We start from the raw sequence: 16838 nt of genomic DNA, 5'->3' as shown, positions 1-16838 counted from the left end.
CCTGCCTGGGCAGCACATTCCAATGGCCAGTATCTCTTTCTGGGAAGAACTTCTTCCTAACATCCAGCCTTAACCTCCCCTGGCACAGCTTGAGACTACATCCTCTTGTTCTGGTGCTGGTTGCCTGGGAGAAGAGACCAACCCCCACCTAGCTACAACCTCCCTTCAGGGAATTGTAGACAGCAAGAAGGTCTCCCTTGAGCCTCCATTTCTCCAGGCTAAGCAACCCCAGCTCCCTCAGCCTCTCCTCATAGGGCTTGTGCTCAAGGCCTCTCTCCAGCCTTGTTGCCCTTCTCTGGACACCTTCCAGCAAGTCAACAACTTTCCTAAACTGAGGGGCCCAGAACTGGACACAGGACTCAAGGTGTGACCTACCCAGTGCTGAGTACAGGGGCACAATGACTTCCCTGCTCCTGCTGGCCACACTGTTCCTGATGCAGGCCAGGATGCCATTGGCCTTCTTGGCCACCTGGGTACACTGCTGGCTCATGTTCAGCCTACTATCAACCAGTACCCCCAGGTCTCTCTCTTCCTGGCTGCTCTCAGCCACTCTGACCCCAGCCTGTAGCACTTCATGGGGTTGCTGTGGCCAATGTGCAAAACACTTACATGTGTTCAGTTTCATGCCCTTGGACTCTGCCAATCTGTCCAGCCTGGCAAAGTCCCTCTGCAGAGCTCTCCTACCCTCTAACAGATTCCTGCCCCCAGCTTGGTGTCATCTGCAAACTTACTGATGATGGACTCAATCCCCTCGTCCAGATCATCAATAAAGGTATTGAACAGGATGGGGTCCAGCACTGATCCCTGGGGGATACCACTAGTGCCTGGCTGCCAGCTGGATGTGGCACTTTTCACCACCACTCTCTGGGCTCAGCCTTCCAGCCAGTTCCTAACCCAGCTCAGAGTTCTGCTGTCCAAGCCAGGGGCTGACAGCTTAGACAGCAGTTTGCTGTGGGGGATGGTGTCAAAAGCCTTGCTGAAGTCCAGGTAGACCACATCCACAGCCTGCCCCAGGTTCACCAGGCAGTCACCAGGGCATAGAAGGAGATCAGGTTGGTCAGGCAGGACCTGCCCTTCCTAAATCCATGTTGGCTGGGCCTGATCCCTTGGCCATCCTGTAAGTGCTGTGTGATTACACTGTGTGTTCCATGATCTTGCCTGGCACTGAGGTCAGGCTGACAGGCCTGGACTTCCCTGGCTCCTCCTTGTGGCCCTTCTTGTGGATGGGCACCACGTTGGCCACAATTCTGAATCTGTACAATGTGAGTATCCAAATGTTAGGATAGAAGCTGGCACAGGAAAGAACTCCTGTAGCTAGGATTCCCTCTTCCTTAGTATTGTTATAAAATAAATTGATGAAGTATGTTGACATGGCTGTTTAACATTAGACTCAAAAAAGGAAGTCTTTTATAGTCACATTTCAGTAGGAATTTGAAGTAGCACTAAAAACTTTATTAGCTTGAACATTTGTTTGACATTGCTACGTAAACCTTTTCCTAAGGAGAATCATCAGTGTTGGGGAACCAGTGGGGTTTTTTACCAGTAGAATCACAGAATGATGGAATCATAGAATCAGTAAGGTTGGAAAAGACCTCAGAGATCAACCTGTCACCCAGCACCTCATGACTACTAAAACATGACTCCAAGTGCCACATCCAATCCCCCCTTGAACACCTCCAGGGACAGTGACTCCACCGCCTCCCTGGGCAGCACATTCCAACAGCTAACAACTCTCTCAGTGAAGAACTTCCTCCTCACCTCCAGCCTAAACCTCCCCTGGTGCGGCTTGAGACTGTGTCCTCTTGTTCTGGTGCTGGTTGCCTAGGAGAAGAGAGCAACCCCCACCTGGCTACAACCTCCCTTCAGGAATTCTAGTAAAACTTGTCCATCTCTCTTACTTAAGATAAATCACTTTAGCATTTTTCCTATATGCCTATATGCCTAAATCCATGGATTTAGAATTTAGGAGGGGCAGGTCCTGCCTTTCCAACCTGATATCCTTCTATGATCAGGTGACTGCCTGGTGGATGTGGAGCAGGCTGTGGATGTGGTCTACCTGGACTTCAGCAAGGCCTTTGACACCGTCCCCCACAGCAAACTGCTGGCTAAGCTGTCAGCTCGTGGCTTGGACTGCAACACTCTGTGCTGGGTTAGGAACTGGCTGGAGGGCTGAGCCCAGAGAGTGGTTGGGCTTTTTATTCTTTAACTGAAAAAAACCTCCAAGCCATCTTCTTTTCATGGAAGATGAGCTTCCAGCATAACATTGCTTTCCCTCTGCCAATCGGGATATCTCAGCACTCCAAGGAACTGGCTTGAGGGGGTTTTGTGGCACACTGATGCTGTTGGTTTCCTAGGCTATTTTGACTAAAAAAAATATAGTAAGAAAAACCATAGATTAAATCCTTCAGGGAGAATCACAGAATGTTAGGGGTTGGAAGGGACCTCCAGAGATCATCGAGTGCAACCTCCATGCCAAAGCAGGATCACCTTTGGGAGAGAAAGATCTTCAAAACAAGGGAAAAGAAGTTTTGATTACAAGAGCTGAAGATCACACCCAAATGTTTCATGCTATCACTCAGCAGGCTTTCAGTTGAGGAGGTTTCTAATCCCATTCCCCTCTTCCTCTGTCTCCACCCCTGGTTTTTTCCAGGTTAAAACTGCTATAGGAGTTTTTACCATAAATGCAAAATCTTGTGGCACATCATTGCACCACCAGCCCCACTGCTTTTTCCGTGCTTGTGGTATTTACATGCTGCTTTCATCATTTAACTGCACTCCTGACTTGTCATATAGGTGCCACATACACATCACACAAATGCACACTGCACATGACATCAGGAATAGTGTGGCTAGCAGGAGCATTGTGCCCCTGTCCTCAGAACTGGTCAGGCCACACCTTGACTACTGTGTCCAGTTCTGGGCCCCCAAATTTAAGAAGGACATTGAGACTCTTGAATGTGTCCAGAGAAGGGCAACAAGGCTGGGGAGAGGTCTTGAGTACAAGCCCTACAAGGAGAGGCTGAGGGAGCTGGGGTTGTTTGGCCTGGAGAAGAGGAGGCTCAGGGGAGACCTTGTTGCTGTCTACGACTACCTGAAGGGAGGTTGTAGCCAGGAAGGGGTTGGTCTCTTCTCCCAGGCAACCAGCACCAGAACAAGGGGACATAGTCTCAAGCTGTGCCAGGGGAGGTTTAGACTCAAGGTGAGGAGAAAGTTCTTCACTGAGAGAGTTGTTCGTCATTGGGATGTGCTGCCCAGGGAGGTGGTGGAGTCACCGTTCCTGGAGGTGTTCAAGAGGGGATTGGATGTGGCACTTGGTGCCATGGTCTAGTCATGAGGTCTGTGGTGACAGGTTGGACTTGACGATCTTTGAGGTCTCTTCCAACCTTATTGATTCTATGATTCTATGATACTGTTTCATAGTGACATACAAAGCTAATCAGCACCTTGAATATTTTACTGGCAGAAGTTGCTCTGTGTGTATTGTGTTTGTTATTATCATTGTTTGCTCTTCATCTGTGGCAGCTGGATGTCCCACAGTCAAAGTTCTCCAGATCACTTGTCTGGATTACTAACTCAAAATCTTCTAATAGTCGTTCTTGATCTTCACAGCCAAGTGGGAACACTGCAGTTTAAACACTCCAGCCCCTCACTAACTACCTAGCAAACAACAGATACATAGACAGATTATCTTGCTTCGATCCTGCCCTTTGCTGTTCAGAGATTAATTTTTTGTGTGTGTAGATCTGAAATGAATTGTGTAGCAGCTCTGAAAACACACTCAGATGACCCTTCTCTTGGCTAATGCTGAGATTCAATTCTCTAATTCCTTTTCTGTTGAGCAAGGAATGGTGACAATGTCATGGTTTGTTACTCCTCATCTCCCTATAAACACAAATCTGCCACAGATGGGTCATGGATGAAAGGAAGGAGAGCCTTCAATTCTTTGATTTGAATGGTGACATACTTGCCACTTCCAAACATTAGCTTTGTGCTAAATGCAAGTATTGTAGTAAACCAGTCTGGCTGATTCTTAATCTTTTATTATCACCCAAAATGCTGCAAAAATTTTAAGATGTTGGAATTTTGCCCTATTTACTTTTCCAGTCCTTCACCCTATTATTCACCACTGCACATTCCCAAACTTGCCTTTGGATATTTTCCCTCCTTCACACTTGTTTCCTAAACCTGTCTGATGCTTTAGCACAGCTTTTGGCTGTTTCTTTGAAATTAGTGCAAGTCTGAGGAATGATTTAGGTGACTGCTTTCCTCTTGGAGACTAATAACTGCTCTCTGCGTGAGACCTTATACTTCTGGCACTCTTTCCACCGCATTGCATAACACAGACATAGAAGTCTCATTGTCTCTGTAGAGCAGACAATGGCGACTGAGGAGTACCGTAGCAGAAGTCTAACCATACTCCTGCCTGGCAAATCTTCCAGGGTAGGTTGTGATGCTTAGATCAAGTGAAACTGGGAATAATTAGGCAGACCACTGAATCCCTAAAAGACTTGAGATTTGGTACAAAGGTTGCACTCAAATGAGGATAGCTCTCGCATTTTCCAGACTGCTTGGTTTATTTCCAGGGAGTAGATTCCCCATTGTGTCTCGTTTCTCCTGTCCAATGGCTGCAATCCAAAGCAGGTTTATTCTGTAATATCATAAAGTCTGATTCACAGCACAGTTGATTCAGCTGTAAAAAAGCACAGAGCAACAAATCAAGAGTCAAATCTCCAGATTTCATAGCAAAGATGGGAGCAGGTGCATGGAAAACGAACAGTCCTGAAAGATGAGAGGAAAAGCAGTGTCAGAGGGGAGGAGGGGGGCTTGGCTCTATCTTTTGCATACGCTTTTTCATACAGCTGTAACCAATTTTTTACTGCAGTTTCTAATCCTTCACTATGCTTTCCACAACACACAGCTATAAACAGCTACTTCCTGGCTTATGAGAAGTTTTTAATTAAATACAACAGACTACCAAAAAAAAAACAAAAACAAAGAAGTGGATTTCAAATTGTAGGATATAGGTTGGGACTTGGGGGGAAGGATGGAGCTGGGAGGGGAGATTCTTGATTTTAGGAAATGTGTGCCACACCTGACAACTTGCACACTGATTATAATTGGTGGAGTACCCCTAGTTGCAGAATGTTCTTTTTCTATAAGGCAGGACCACAACATTATGTTTGTGAATAGAATCAAAGTGATCAGGTATCCCCTCCATGCCAGCCCAGAGTTTCTTCTTTTCTCACTCCACCAAACAAAGCAGGTATTTTGGCAGAGTACTTCAAAGTGTTTATTTTTCAACAAAGAGCAATGAAATTATGCAGATACTCCTGAATCAAACATTGTTCAGCCCTTCGCTCTCCAGTTTGTTATGTGTCTCATTTTTCCAGTCCATCTATAATATATGGCATATAGTGATCCATCATGGGCCCACAGACTAGTAAGAGGAAAAAATTAAGGTATGTCTTTTCATAGAATCATAAGGTTGAACAAGACCTCACAGACCATCAAGTCCAACCTATCACCCAACACCTCATGACAACTAAACCATGGCTTCAAGTGCCACATCCAATCCTTTTTTGAACACCTCCAGGGACAGTGACTGCACCACCTCCCTGGGCAGCACATTCCAATGGCCAATTACTCTTTCTGGGAATAACTTTCTCCTCACTTCCAGCCTAAACTTCCCCTGGCACAGCTTGAGACTGTGTCCTCTTGTTCTGGTGCTGGGTGCCTGGGAGAAGAGCCCAACCCCCACCTGGCTACAACCTCCCTTCAGGGAGTTGTAGACAGCAACAAGGTCTCCCCTGAGCCGCCTCATCTCCAGGCTAAGCAACCCCAGCTCCCTCAGCCTCTCCTCACAGGGCTTATGCCTCAACCTCTCCCCAGCGTTGTTGTTCTTCCAAGAGTCTCAGTGTCCTTCTTAAATTGAAGGTCCCAGAACTGGACACAGGACTCAAGGTGTAGCCTAACCACTGCTGAGGACAGGGCAGAAGGACTTCCCTGCTCCTGCTGGCCACACTGGTCCTGATACAGGCCAGGATGCCATTGGGCACACTGCTGGCTGAGATAAAATCTTTCTCTTCTTCATCCTTTCTTTTATTTGGAAAGGATTTCATTGTAACTCAGCCATTGTACCCAGAATGTATATAAAAATCTCTTCTCCAAAGAAGAGTTACTTTCCCCACAATTTTATGCGCCATATGCAGTAATAGCTCTGGAAAATACCTGTGTGCATACATACCCTGGATTTCTCATCTGGCTCTCATAACTCATTGCTAAGGAGCAATCACACTGTTGCAATCAAAATCACCCTAGTGCTTAGCATCACATGTCTCTCTTGTCTAACAGAAGCCTAAAAACAGAGTTGCAGATCTGAGGCTCATTTAATTGTACCATATGTGGGAAGCCTAAACTTAACTCTCTCTCTCCATTTTTTCCCCTTCTGCATAAATTCTTTGGAACTGTGTAATTCTGTGCTGTGAAGAACAAGGTAAAAAAGTGGTGGTTTTAAAAAGGCTTAATGAAATACAGACTCAAGAGGAAGCAGTCTCTGTTGATCTCCACTTGTTTACATGTGGTCATGGCCACTAACTGTGGTCCTGCAAATACATTTAATGACTGCTTTAAAGAGAAACTGCATCTCAAATCCTTCAGGTAGTTCCCTAACAAAAAGAGGACTCTCTTATTCAAAGAAGGGAAAGGTTGAGAGGGCTTCAGGGGTGTTCTTAAAGGTGTTAAGAAGAGAGCAGTTTTGAAAGAACAAACATTGGAAGCAAATAGTATCTTTGTTTTCCTAAAATTTGTCCTGTTTACTGCAGAAGTGTTGCTCTTTTTGAGTGTAAAGAAGACACTTACTACTTTCCTATTTGTTTTTCTCTAACTCTTTTAAACTGTACTTGCCTTCAGTCTCTTCTGCACACAGAAGTTGCATCATACCCCATTAATCCTACTGGTATGATGGAAGGGCTGCTGTGCTGCACACGTGCTATGCAGGCTACTGGGACCAGTGGGCATGCCTCTTCCTTACTGTGCAGGCAAGGAACTGAGCTATTGCAAAAAAAGCATCTTTCTAATGATACACTGCATTCCTCTTACGGGATGACCACAGCAGGAGGAGGTACTTCCATGAAATCGTATTTACTGACTCTCACAATCTTCCAACACAGAACCAGCACATAGACCTAGCAGTAGTGTCTTTTTTTGACTTGGTGGCTGCAGCACAGACCCAAAGGAAGTGGAGAATAAAAGCTTTATGGTCCAAAAAGCAATCCTGAACACAGATTAAGAGTTGGGCAGTAAGATACTCCTCTTGGGCTTCTCCCAGATCTACTCCTGTAGACAGCACAGGTGATTGCACGTTCTGAACAGCTGTGTGGGCTGCCACCGTGCAGGCTGGAAAGAGGGAATGTTGAGTTTCTTTGCCCCTTTGGGGTGCATCTGTGCAAAGACTGCTTCTGCCTGAGCCACTAACCATAGTCCAGGTAAAAGGCTCGACATGATAGTCCCATCAATGCAGCCTGCACACAGGTTCATATACAGCAAAACACCTCAACACTTGCTTGCATCAATGTGCCGGTCTTCTCCCAATGTTCTTGTGCTCAGCTCATCTCTGATAGGGCAAAGGAAGGGGAAACAGAAAACATGTTTCCAAAATTCATGTGTATGGAGGGGGAAGAAAAACTCCTGTGAATGAGGAGCAGAGTCTTCTGCTCTTGCAGCTGCCTGATACCCAACATAGGTAGTTGGCATGGGATAATGAGAAAAAGGCATTCTGGGGCATAAAAGCAAAGACCACATTCAACACTTCATTATGTCATATAAATGGTTTGTGAGTCACCTTGACTAGTTGGCTCACATTTTGCCACTATAAGGATGGGCAGAGAGAGGAAGAAATTACTTGAATCTTCTCTTGAATGGAATTTAAAGCGTATATTGTGAGTTCTCTGTGCTTCTATTATTATTTCTATTGTAATTTATACTGGAAGTATGACCTAACTATTATGTCTAGTCTCAAAACTTTGAAAAAAGAAAGGTTGAAATTGTTTCTCATCTGTGAAGGGCTTGACAGACATATCATGAGCAGCAAGGCAGGGTAAGTTCAGAATGCATTCAACTCTCTGTTTAAATTCCAGCAGCTCATGCCATGGAATCATAGAATCAACCAGCTTGGAAAAGACCTCAGAGATCATCACGTCCAAACTATTAGCTAATACCTAACACCTCCTGACAACTAAACCATGGCTCCAAGTGCCACATCCAGTCCTTTTTTGAACATCTCCAGGGATGGTGACTCCACCACCTCCCTGGACAGCACAGTCCAATGGCCAATTGCTCTTTCTGTGAAGAGCTTTTTCCTCCCCTCGAGCCTAAACTTCTCCTGGCACAGCTTGAGACTGTGTCCTCATGTTCTGTTGCTGATTGCCTGGGAGAAGAGCCCAACCCCCACCTGTCTACAACCTCCCTTCAGGGAGTTGTAGAGAACAATAAGGTCAATGTCAATACCTGCAAGGATGTGGTAGAAGAATTCAGCTGATTTGGATGACTGTAAATGAATTAGGCTTATATTCGGTTCACCACTCTGGATTAGAGGAAGTTGTTAGTGAAAGGAGTGACTTTTCCTTTACAAAACGCGCTGGAGGAATAATATTCTTGTTTTCTCCTTTACCAAGAAAACTGCTGCAGATGGGAAGCGACAGGAGATCATTGTGTTAGATTCAAAACGAAGCAACGCTATTAATATTGGCTTGACTGTGTTGCCCCCTCCCCGCACTATCAAGACTGCGATTCTCAACTTCGACGAATATGCCTTAAACAAGGAAGGAATAGAGGTAAGAAAAGATAGTCAATGTCTTGAAGTCCATATTTTCAATGTTTCCTTTTTTTTGTTGTTCTTTTTTTTTCTTTGATATTTCACGTGGTACAGGCCAGACTTTTCAAGTGTTATCTCATGACTGAGAGCCCCAAACCATGAAATCAATCCAGTGTGCTTGGAAGCTGTGACTGTTTGAGGCTGTCCCTTTAAGAAAGGGACAGTGTTGGAACACTCTGGCTGAATGTTTTGCTGAAGACAATGAAAACATCGATATTCTAAATGAATTGCATTGGTAGATTGGTAGAATGCAGCTTTAAGCTTTAGTGCAGTTGGAATTTTTCTCAGTTCCAGCCTGTTCTGCCTTTCCAGCCTGTCTGCCTTTCCAGCCTGTCTGCCTCTGAGCAAACTAGCTGGAATGACCTTGAGATAAGCAAAACTAATCCCTGCATGTGCTTTGAAGCCTGATAAGAACTCTCTTCCTTAGTAACTGCTTTTTCTGTCTCTCTAACCCCTTTTTGGGAAAAAAAGGAAGTAGGGGGAGAGAGAGGGTACGGGGTGGGGACACCCTCCTCTGTCTGGAGGAGGGAGTTTTGTTCCTGTATTTTTTTTTGCTGCACATTTCTATATATATTGTAAATACTGTATATATTGTGTATATATAACCTGCATTCCATATATGCTTGTAAATATAGCATTCCTTCGCTTCTCTGACTGAGCTAGCTGTGGTTCCTTTCTCTGTGGGGGAGGGAGAGCTGGGCCTTCTCTCAATCCACCACAGAAGCATGTGGTATTCACCTGAGGCTGAGCATGCTCGGTAAATATGGATCCTCTGCTTTGGGTCTAGCTTTGAGTAACGACGTTGACTTCTGTCAAGACTTTCAGAGTATTATCTCTTCCTTTGAAGCTTTACTGAAATATTGTGAGCGGCAAGAACAGGCAGTGAGTTCCTGGGGCTGATGCAACTGTCACAGAGTTTAATATAGTTCACTGCCAGTTAACTGTTGGAGACATTCTAGATTGTATATCTAATGGAAAACAAACACAGCGACTGCTTCTGCTCAAAATAGCCTTTCTGTGTTACCCTTGTTTGAAGAAAAGTGTATAAAGATTACAGATGATGTCATTCTTGCCATTGCATGCCTGACTTGCCAGATATTCTTACCAAGATCCAAGATGAGCTGCTTTATTATTTTTTTAAATCAAAACATTTTTCTCCTATTAGGTGTAAAAGAGGGCTGCTCCCAGGCTTGGGGTTTTTATCATTGTGGTTGTATTGATTTCAATGTTATAGAAATTATTTGTTATTTTAATAAGCCTATATCATCTAGTAAGCCTATATCATCATCTACAGCTACAAATCTCAACCACTGGCTGAGGTGCAGAGGTCATGTCCCGATTCACAGTTGCCTTTCCGGGGTTTGGTGCTGTATTTCATGATTTCCCCTCTTTTCACCTGCAGTCAGTTGAAAAAAATGAGAAAAGCAGGCTGGTATGGAAATGGAGTTGCCAACTGTTCAATGCAAAATAGAAGAGAAGGCCCAATTGATTCCCACTAGAATATAGTTTCTTCCCAGAGCTATATTATTTATCTACTATATACGTACCTTTATCATATTGTGAGGGTGACAAAAAGTAATTTCTCATGGTCCAGCCTAGGTACCCACCTGGGCAGTTTGCAATGCTGAGCTTTAATGTGTTGGAGAGAAGTCAGGCCCAACTGGAGAGAAGTCAAGCCCAACTCAGTTGACTGAGTCAGATCTGCCAGTTGGATGTCAGTGCTGTAGGCAGTGTTTCTGTACATAGTCCAATGTAAAATGGCTAATAAAGGACAAATCTTCATCATCTTCCACACATCATGTCATATGAATTGTTCCCCTCTCTGGCTCATTGTTATGGGTTCTCATTGAACAGAAATTTAGCTGCTCTACACAGCTCACCCTTTCCAGTGCCAACATTTGTGTCTGGGCTGTGCCATCTGCTGACCACCTGTGGTGTCCACACTTGTGAGTGTCTTGTAGCACTGCACCCTCCTTTGGGTGGCCTTTATTAGATGTCAGAAACCCATCATTTCATTTAAAATATGTATATGCAGGTGGGTTTCCAATTGAAGGAGAAACAGGAAATGATACACTGCTGATACACTCGCCCAGAACTAAAGAAAATGAGATTCTGGAGTTCTGTGTTCACAGCTTGCAGCTAAGGATGTGAGTAATCCCAATGCAGTCATACAGGTATTTTAAAGGAAGAGAAAGGATAACTGCATAAGTACACATCCCAGATACTTTGCACCGTGAGGAACGACGCCTTCACTGGTTTGGAAGGCTGATGCTCATGAAGAACAGAGCTTTCTTTTCTTAATGTTCCATATTTACTTACTTTATCAGGTAAAACCCTGAACTGAATTTGAATTCCCTTTCCCAATCCCCAAGTTGCAGATTTTTCTTATAGCAGATTGTTACAGAGTCAGAGGGATGTTCAGGAACAGCAGGAGCAGAGAGGTCATTCTCACCCTGTACACTGTACTGGTTAGGCCACACCTTGAGTACTGTGTCCAGATCTGGGCCCCTCAGTTTAGGAAGGAGGTTGACTTGCTGGAACGAGTCCAGAGAAGGGCAACAAAGTTGATGAGAGGGTTGGAACGCAAGCCCTATGAGGAGAGGCTGAGGGAGCTGGGGTTGCTTAGCCTGGAGAGGAGGAGACTCAGGGGTGACCTTTTTGCTCTCTACAGCTACCTGAAGGGAGGTTGTAGGCAGGCGGAGGTTGGTCTCTTCTCCCAGGCAGCCAGCACCAGAACAAGAGGACACAGTCTCAGGCTGCACCAGGGGAGGTTTAGGCTGGAGGTCAGGAGGAAGTTCTATACAGAGAGAGTGATTGCCCATTGGAATGGGCTGCCTGGGGAGGTGGTGGAGTCACCATCATTGGAGGTGTTCAGGAGGAGACTTGATGGGGTGCTTGATGCCATGGGTTAGTTGATTAAGTGGGTTGGATTGGTTGATGGGTTGGACACGATGATCTTGAAGGTCTCTTCCAACCTGGTTTATTCTATTCTGTTCTATTCTATTACAAGACAGAGGGCTGAATTAAGCTGTGTAGACTTGGCAAAAAAAATGCACAGAGAGATGCTTTCTGAGTGCCACTGTTTTCAGCAGAGCTCCTCCTCTCTTTTCTATCCTGTCCCTTTGATCTCCTGTTTGTTTTTTCTCCTCTGTATCCCTCAGTTTATTGGCTTAGAGAGAACAGGGGTTGTCCTTTCAGCCTAGATTTTGAGAAAGTTTTCTGATTTCTCATCTAAGTAAATAGTGTAAGCATCAACTTCATTTATATAAAAACCACAGAAAATAAAGCAATCTATTTACTATATAATGATATATATAATTTTATAGCTAATTGCTGGGTTGAAAGAGGCAGGACTGGTATGGAAAAACAATCATGCAATATGTCTATTTAAAACCTGCATCCCAGTGGCTACCCAAAAGCCTTTAAGACTCATTAACTATGTAAAAGAGATGTAATAATCACAGCTAATAGCCAGAAAAGAGATGCAGGAAAAGCAGGAGAAGGGATGTAATGTGAGCAGTGAGGACATAGCATTCACTGATAAAATGTCAGAGGAGCCAAAATTCAGGATCACCTTTGGGTTTCAGCAGATCCAACGTGGGGTAAGGCACCAAAAGGATAAAAAATCACCTGAGGGTTCTTTAGCCTTGGCTGTGAGCTCCATGCTGCATCCTTCAGCGAGGAGTTTCATCATTGTTATGTTAGTGTGCCTGTGGCTTTAGTTCTGCGCTTTGGTGAACAAGTTCAGATTAAATGGTGTCTAAAAACTGACGTTAGCTTTTCCATTCAGGACACTGGACTGAAGCAGTGCCAACAGCAGCGCAAGCAACATGGCAGTGATGCAATAGTGTGCAAGCTACAAGTTTGTCATAGCCCAACTCTTCATCTAATTCACAGTGACCCTGTAAACCCTCTGCTGCTGGCCTGCATCCTGCTGAATGCTACTTTGCTTGTGCCATTTAACTCTTGTAAATAATCCATTATTGACTAATCTGATAGCATTCTGTGATGCCATAACTGAATGGGTAGATTCAGGGAGACCAGGGGATGTGGTCTACCTTAACCTTAGCAAGGCCTTTGACACCATCTCCAATGACATCCTTGTGAGCAAGCTCAGGAAGTGTGGGACTGAAGAGAGGACAGTGAGGTGGATGAGTAATGAACTCTGTTCTCTTAGAAGACAAAATATGTGTAATTTTTGCTTTATAACAGTTTGTAGAATGAGAAGGGGGAACTTCTTTACTGTAAGTGTCACAGAGCACTGGAACAGGCTCCCCAGAGAGCTTGTAGAGTCTCCTCCTCCGGAGACTTTCAAGGCCCATCCGGATGCATTCCTCTGTGACCTGAGCCAGATTGTATGGTCCTGCTCTGGCAGAGGGGTTGGACTGGATGATCTCTTTGGGTCCCTTCCAACCCCTGACATCCTGTGACCCTGTGATCATTTGCTTTTTATCTTCAAATATATAACTGAGAAGGGAAAAAAAATCTCAAAAGTGTTTTAAAGCCCTTACACCTAAGTGTGTTGCGTATTTTTAGGCCATGTGTTTGAAGTGGTTAGATGCCTCTGAGCTGAGAAAAAAAGGCAGGAAATGGGGGCACAGTGCAAAAAGGGTGTGTAGTCCCTTTAGTATGCAGAAACATCTTTGCAGAGGAATGCATAATGTGTGTCTGCAAGCATGCATCAATCCATCTACAAACAATGTTGCCACGTTTGCAATAGTGGTTGTGTTTCCTTTCTCTGAAAGCTTGGCATTCATTGTGTTTAAATAACTTGGAGCACACTGTAGAATAAAGACCTGCCTGCTTAGCATGGATGAGTGCTTTCTGTGAGGTAAGCAAAAGAGACCAGCTTAAAATTCCTGGCACCTGATCTTTATGAAGTGTCGCACGGGCAGCTGCAAGAATTAGCGTCCACCACAGCAGAGTTGGGTGGTTGTCTTTGGTAGAGGAAATGAATGGGTCCCTCTCTAAAGTGCTACTCAGTAAGGGAACATGGATCAGAATCAAATTATACCAAAGACTATGATTTATTTAGCAGATTAACACCAGGGTAATGCTGCAAGGAAATTCGGGTGGATTACTTTGCCTTTTACAATGTGGCTTGGTGATGCTCCGTGCAGCAGACACGCTGGAGGGAAGGGATCCATCCAGAGGGACCTGGACAGGCTGGAGAGGTGGGCACAAGCCAACCTCAGGAGGTTCAGCAGGACCAAGTGCAGGGTCCTGCATCTGGGTCGAGGCAATCCCAGGCACAAATCCAGGCTGGGCAGGGACTGGCTGGAAAGCAGCCCTGAGGAGAGAGACTTGGGGGTGCTGGTGGACAAGAGGCTCGACATGAGCTCTCAGTGTGCACTTGCAGCCCGGAAAGTCAATCAGATCCTGGGCTGCATCAGGAGAAGTGTGGCCAGCAGGGCAAGGGAGGTAATTCTCCCCCTCTACTCAGCTCTGCTGAGACCCCACCTGGAGTACTGCCTCCAGTTCTGGAGCCCCTAGGACAAGAGGGATCTGGAGGTGCTGGAAGGCATCCAGAGAAGGGCCATGAGGATGAGCAGAGGGCTGGAGCACCTCTTCTGTGAGGACAGACTGAAGGAGTTGGGGCTGTTCAGTCTGGAGAAGAGAAGGCTCCGAGGTGACCTCATTGTGGCCTTCCAGGATCTGAAGGGGGCCTACAAGAAGGCTGGGGAGGGACTGCTCAGGATCTCAGGCAGTGATAGGACTAGGGGGAATGGAATGAAGCTGGAGGTGGGGAGATTCAGGCTGGAGGTGAGGAGGAAGTTCTTCCCCATGAGAGTGGTGAAGCCCTGGAATGGGTTGTCCAGGGAGGTGGTTGGGGCCCCAGCCCTGGAGGTGTTTAAGGCCAGGCTGGATGAGGCTCTGGGCAGCCTGATCTAGTGTGGGGTGTCCCTGCCCATGGCAGGGGGGTTGGAACTAGATGATCCTTGTGGTCCCTTCCAACACTGACTGATACTATGATAGTATGATTTACCGCGTTGGTAGGTACAGCTTTTAGTAAAGCTACCTGCAATTACATAACTCTCAAGGATTGCCAGGCCCTCTGTATCCATATTTGTTAAGTAATTTGAAGTCCAAGTGTTTGGAGTGGCTGGGTAGCTCTGAGATGTAAAAAGGGATAAGAAACAAGAGCTTAACATTAATAAAGCAAATGGAGACGTGCAAACAAACAGCAACATTTATTTAGACGTGATTGAGATGTTTCCATTTTTGTTCTGCTAGCTGCTGCAGTACTTTGGCATTTGCAGTTTCCAATTTGTCTAGCTAATTCTTTGTAAAAGTCTGATGGGATGTTTGAAATTATGGTAACTCCTGTGAGCTGAAAGAACACAGAAGAGAGAATGGACTTTGCGGTGTGCTGCTGGCCATACACCCACAGTCAACATATCGCTGCCCCAATGACTTTCAGACTTTATTTTAAGGGGTGGGGGAGGGGAATAAAAAAGAAAAGATTTTCACTTCTTGCAGGAAACCACAACATCTTGTACAGTTTATGTGACCAGCAATGACATGTTCAGTACAGAGCTGAGGAAGTGGAGCAGTTTGAACTAACAGCTGTCAGTTCCCAATTTACAGGGACAGCTATCAAGCATTTGGAATGGAATAGAACAGGATGGAATAGGATAGGATAGGATAGGATAGGATAGGATAGGATAGGATAGGATAGGATAGGACGGAATGGAATAGAATAGAATAGAATAGAGTAGAGTAGAGTAGAGTAGAGTAGAGTAGAGTAGAATAGAATAGAATAGAATAGAATAGAATAGAATAGAATAGAATAGAATAGAATAGAATAGAATAGAATAGAATAGAATAGAATTAACCAGGTTGGAAAAGACCTCAAAGATCATCAAGTCCAACCCATCACCCAACACCATCTAATCAACTAAACCATGGCACCAAGTGCCTCATGCAGTCTCTTCTTGAACACCTCCAGGGACAGTGATTCCACCACCTCCCTGGGCATTTAGATGTGGTCCCTTCTCAGAATTTATTGGAAATGACACAAAGTTAATGCAGGTGGCCTGACTGACTGTGCAATCCTGACCTTAGTGTGGTTTTATATTTCGTTAGAGTTTCTGCATGTCATGGAAACCACCATTAATAGCTGCATGGCAAACTGCAGTGTGAGAGCCTTTTTGGAGCCGAATCATCTGCTGAGGCCTGTTGTTCTCTCTATTTTACAAACTGTCAGGGGGGTTAGGAACTGGCTGGAGGGCCGAGCCCAGAGAGCGGTGGTGAATGGTGCCACAGCCAGCTGGCAGCCAGGCACCAGTGGTGTGCCCCAAGGATCCGTGCTGGGCCCCATCCTCTTTAACATCTCCATTGATGATCTGTGTGCTGGGTTGAGGCAGCCCCCTCTCCCCACCACGGGCAGGAATAAAACACTCAGACAAACGGATTGCAAAAGTGATGAAAGTTTAAATAGAGAGCAGTGAATGTTACAGACAACCCAAAGCGCAGTGACAAAGAAAGATCCCAAAGCAAACCCAGAGGCATCCCATCCCCACCTGAGGGTACACCCGAGACCCTCAGGGCTCCTTCTTCCCCCTCCCTCTGCTGGGCTAGTCTCAGCTGACCAGGCCTGAGACTGCCCATCCCCCCGTGGCCTTGGGCCTAGCCAGGCCCAAAGCCAGGAGACATCTCCCCCAGTTACCGGCTGGTGGAGGAGGAAGAAAAGAGAGCGTGCCAGACCCCACACTGGATCTTATAGTGGTGCAAAGAATTATGGTAGGAAATACACAATTTCCTGTGTCCATCCCTCTGGGCTGGACTTCTGGACACAGGAAGTGAACACACCAGGGGGGCACCCAGCTCAAACTGCAACAATCTAGATGAGGGGATTGAGTCAGTCATCAGCAAGTTTGCAGATGACACCAAGTTGGGAGCAGATGTTGGTCAGTTAGAGGATGGAAGGGCTCTGCAGAGGGACCTCGACTGACTGGACAGATGG

The 16838-nt window shown here is 45.5% G+C and overlaps 1 protein-coding gene across 1 annotated transcript in view; it reads left to right on the top strand.

Annotated features, from left to right (window-relative positions):
* Window positions 1–16838, top strand: part of FHOD3 (formin homology 2 domain containing 3) — a 474874-nt gene that overhangs the window by 390277 nt on the left and 67759 nt on the right. The window contains exon 19 of the mRNA XM_054163992.1: window positions 8673–8831. Within this exon, the coding sequence (XP_054019967.1) occupies window positions 8673–8831 (159 nt within the window). The remainder of the gene's footprint in view (window positions 1–8672; window positions 8832–16838) is intronic.

The sequence above is a fragment of the Dryobates pubescens genome, chromosome 9 (assembly GCF_014839835.1).
Source record: "Dryobates pubescens isolate bDryPub1 chromosome 9, bDryPub1.pri, whole genome shotgun sequence".
Classification (NCBI taxonomy): Eukaryota; Metazoa; Chordata; class Aves; order Piciformes; family Picidae; genus Dryobates; species Dryobates pubescens.
This window is presented reverse-complemented; position numbering and strand designations above follow the sequence as displayed.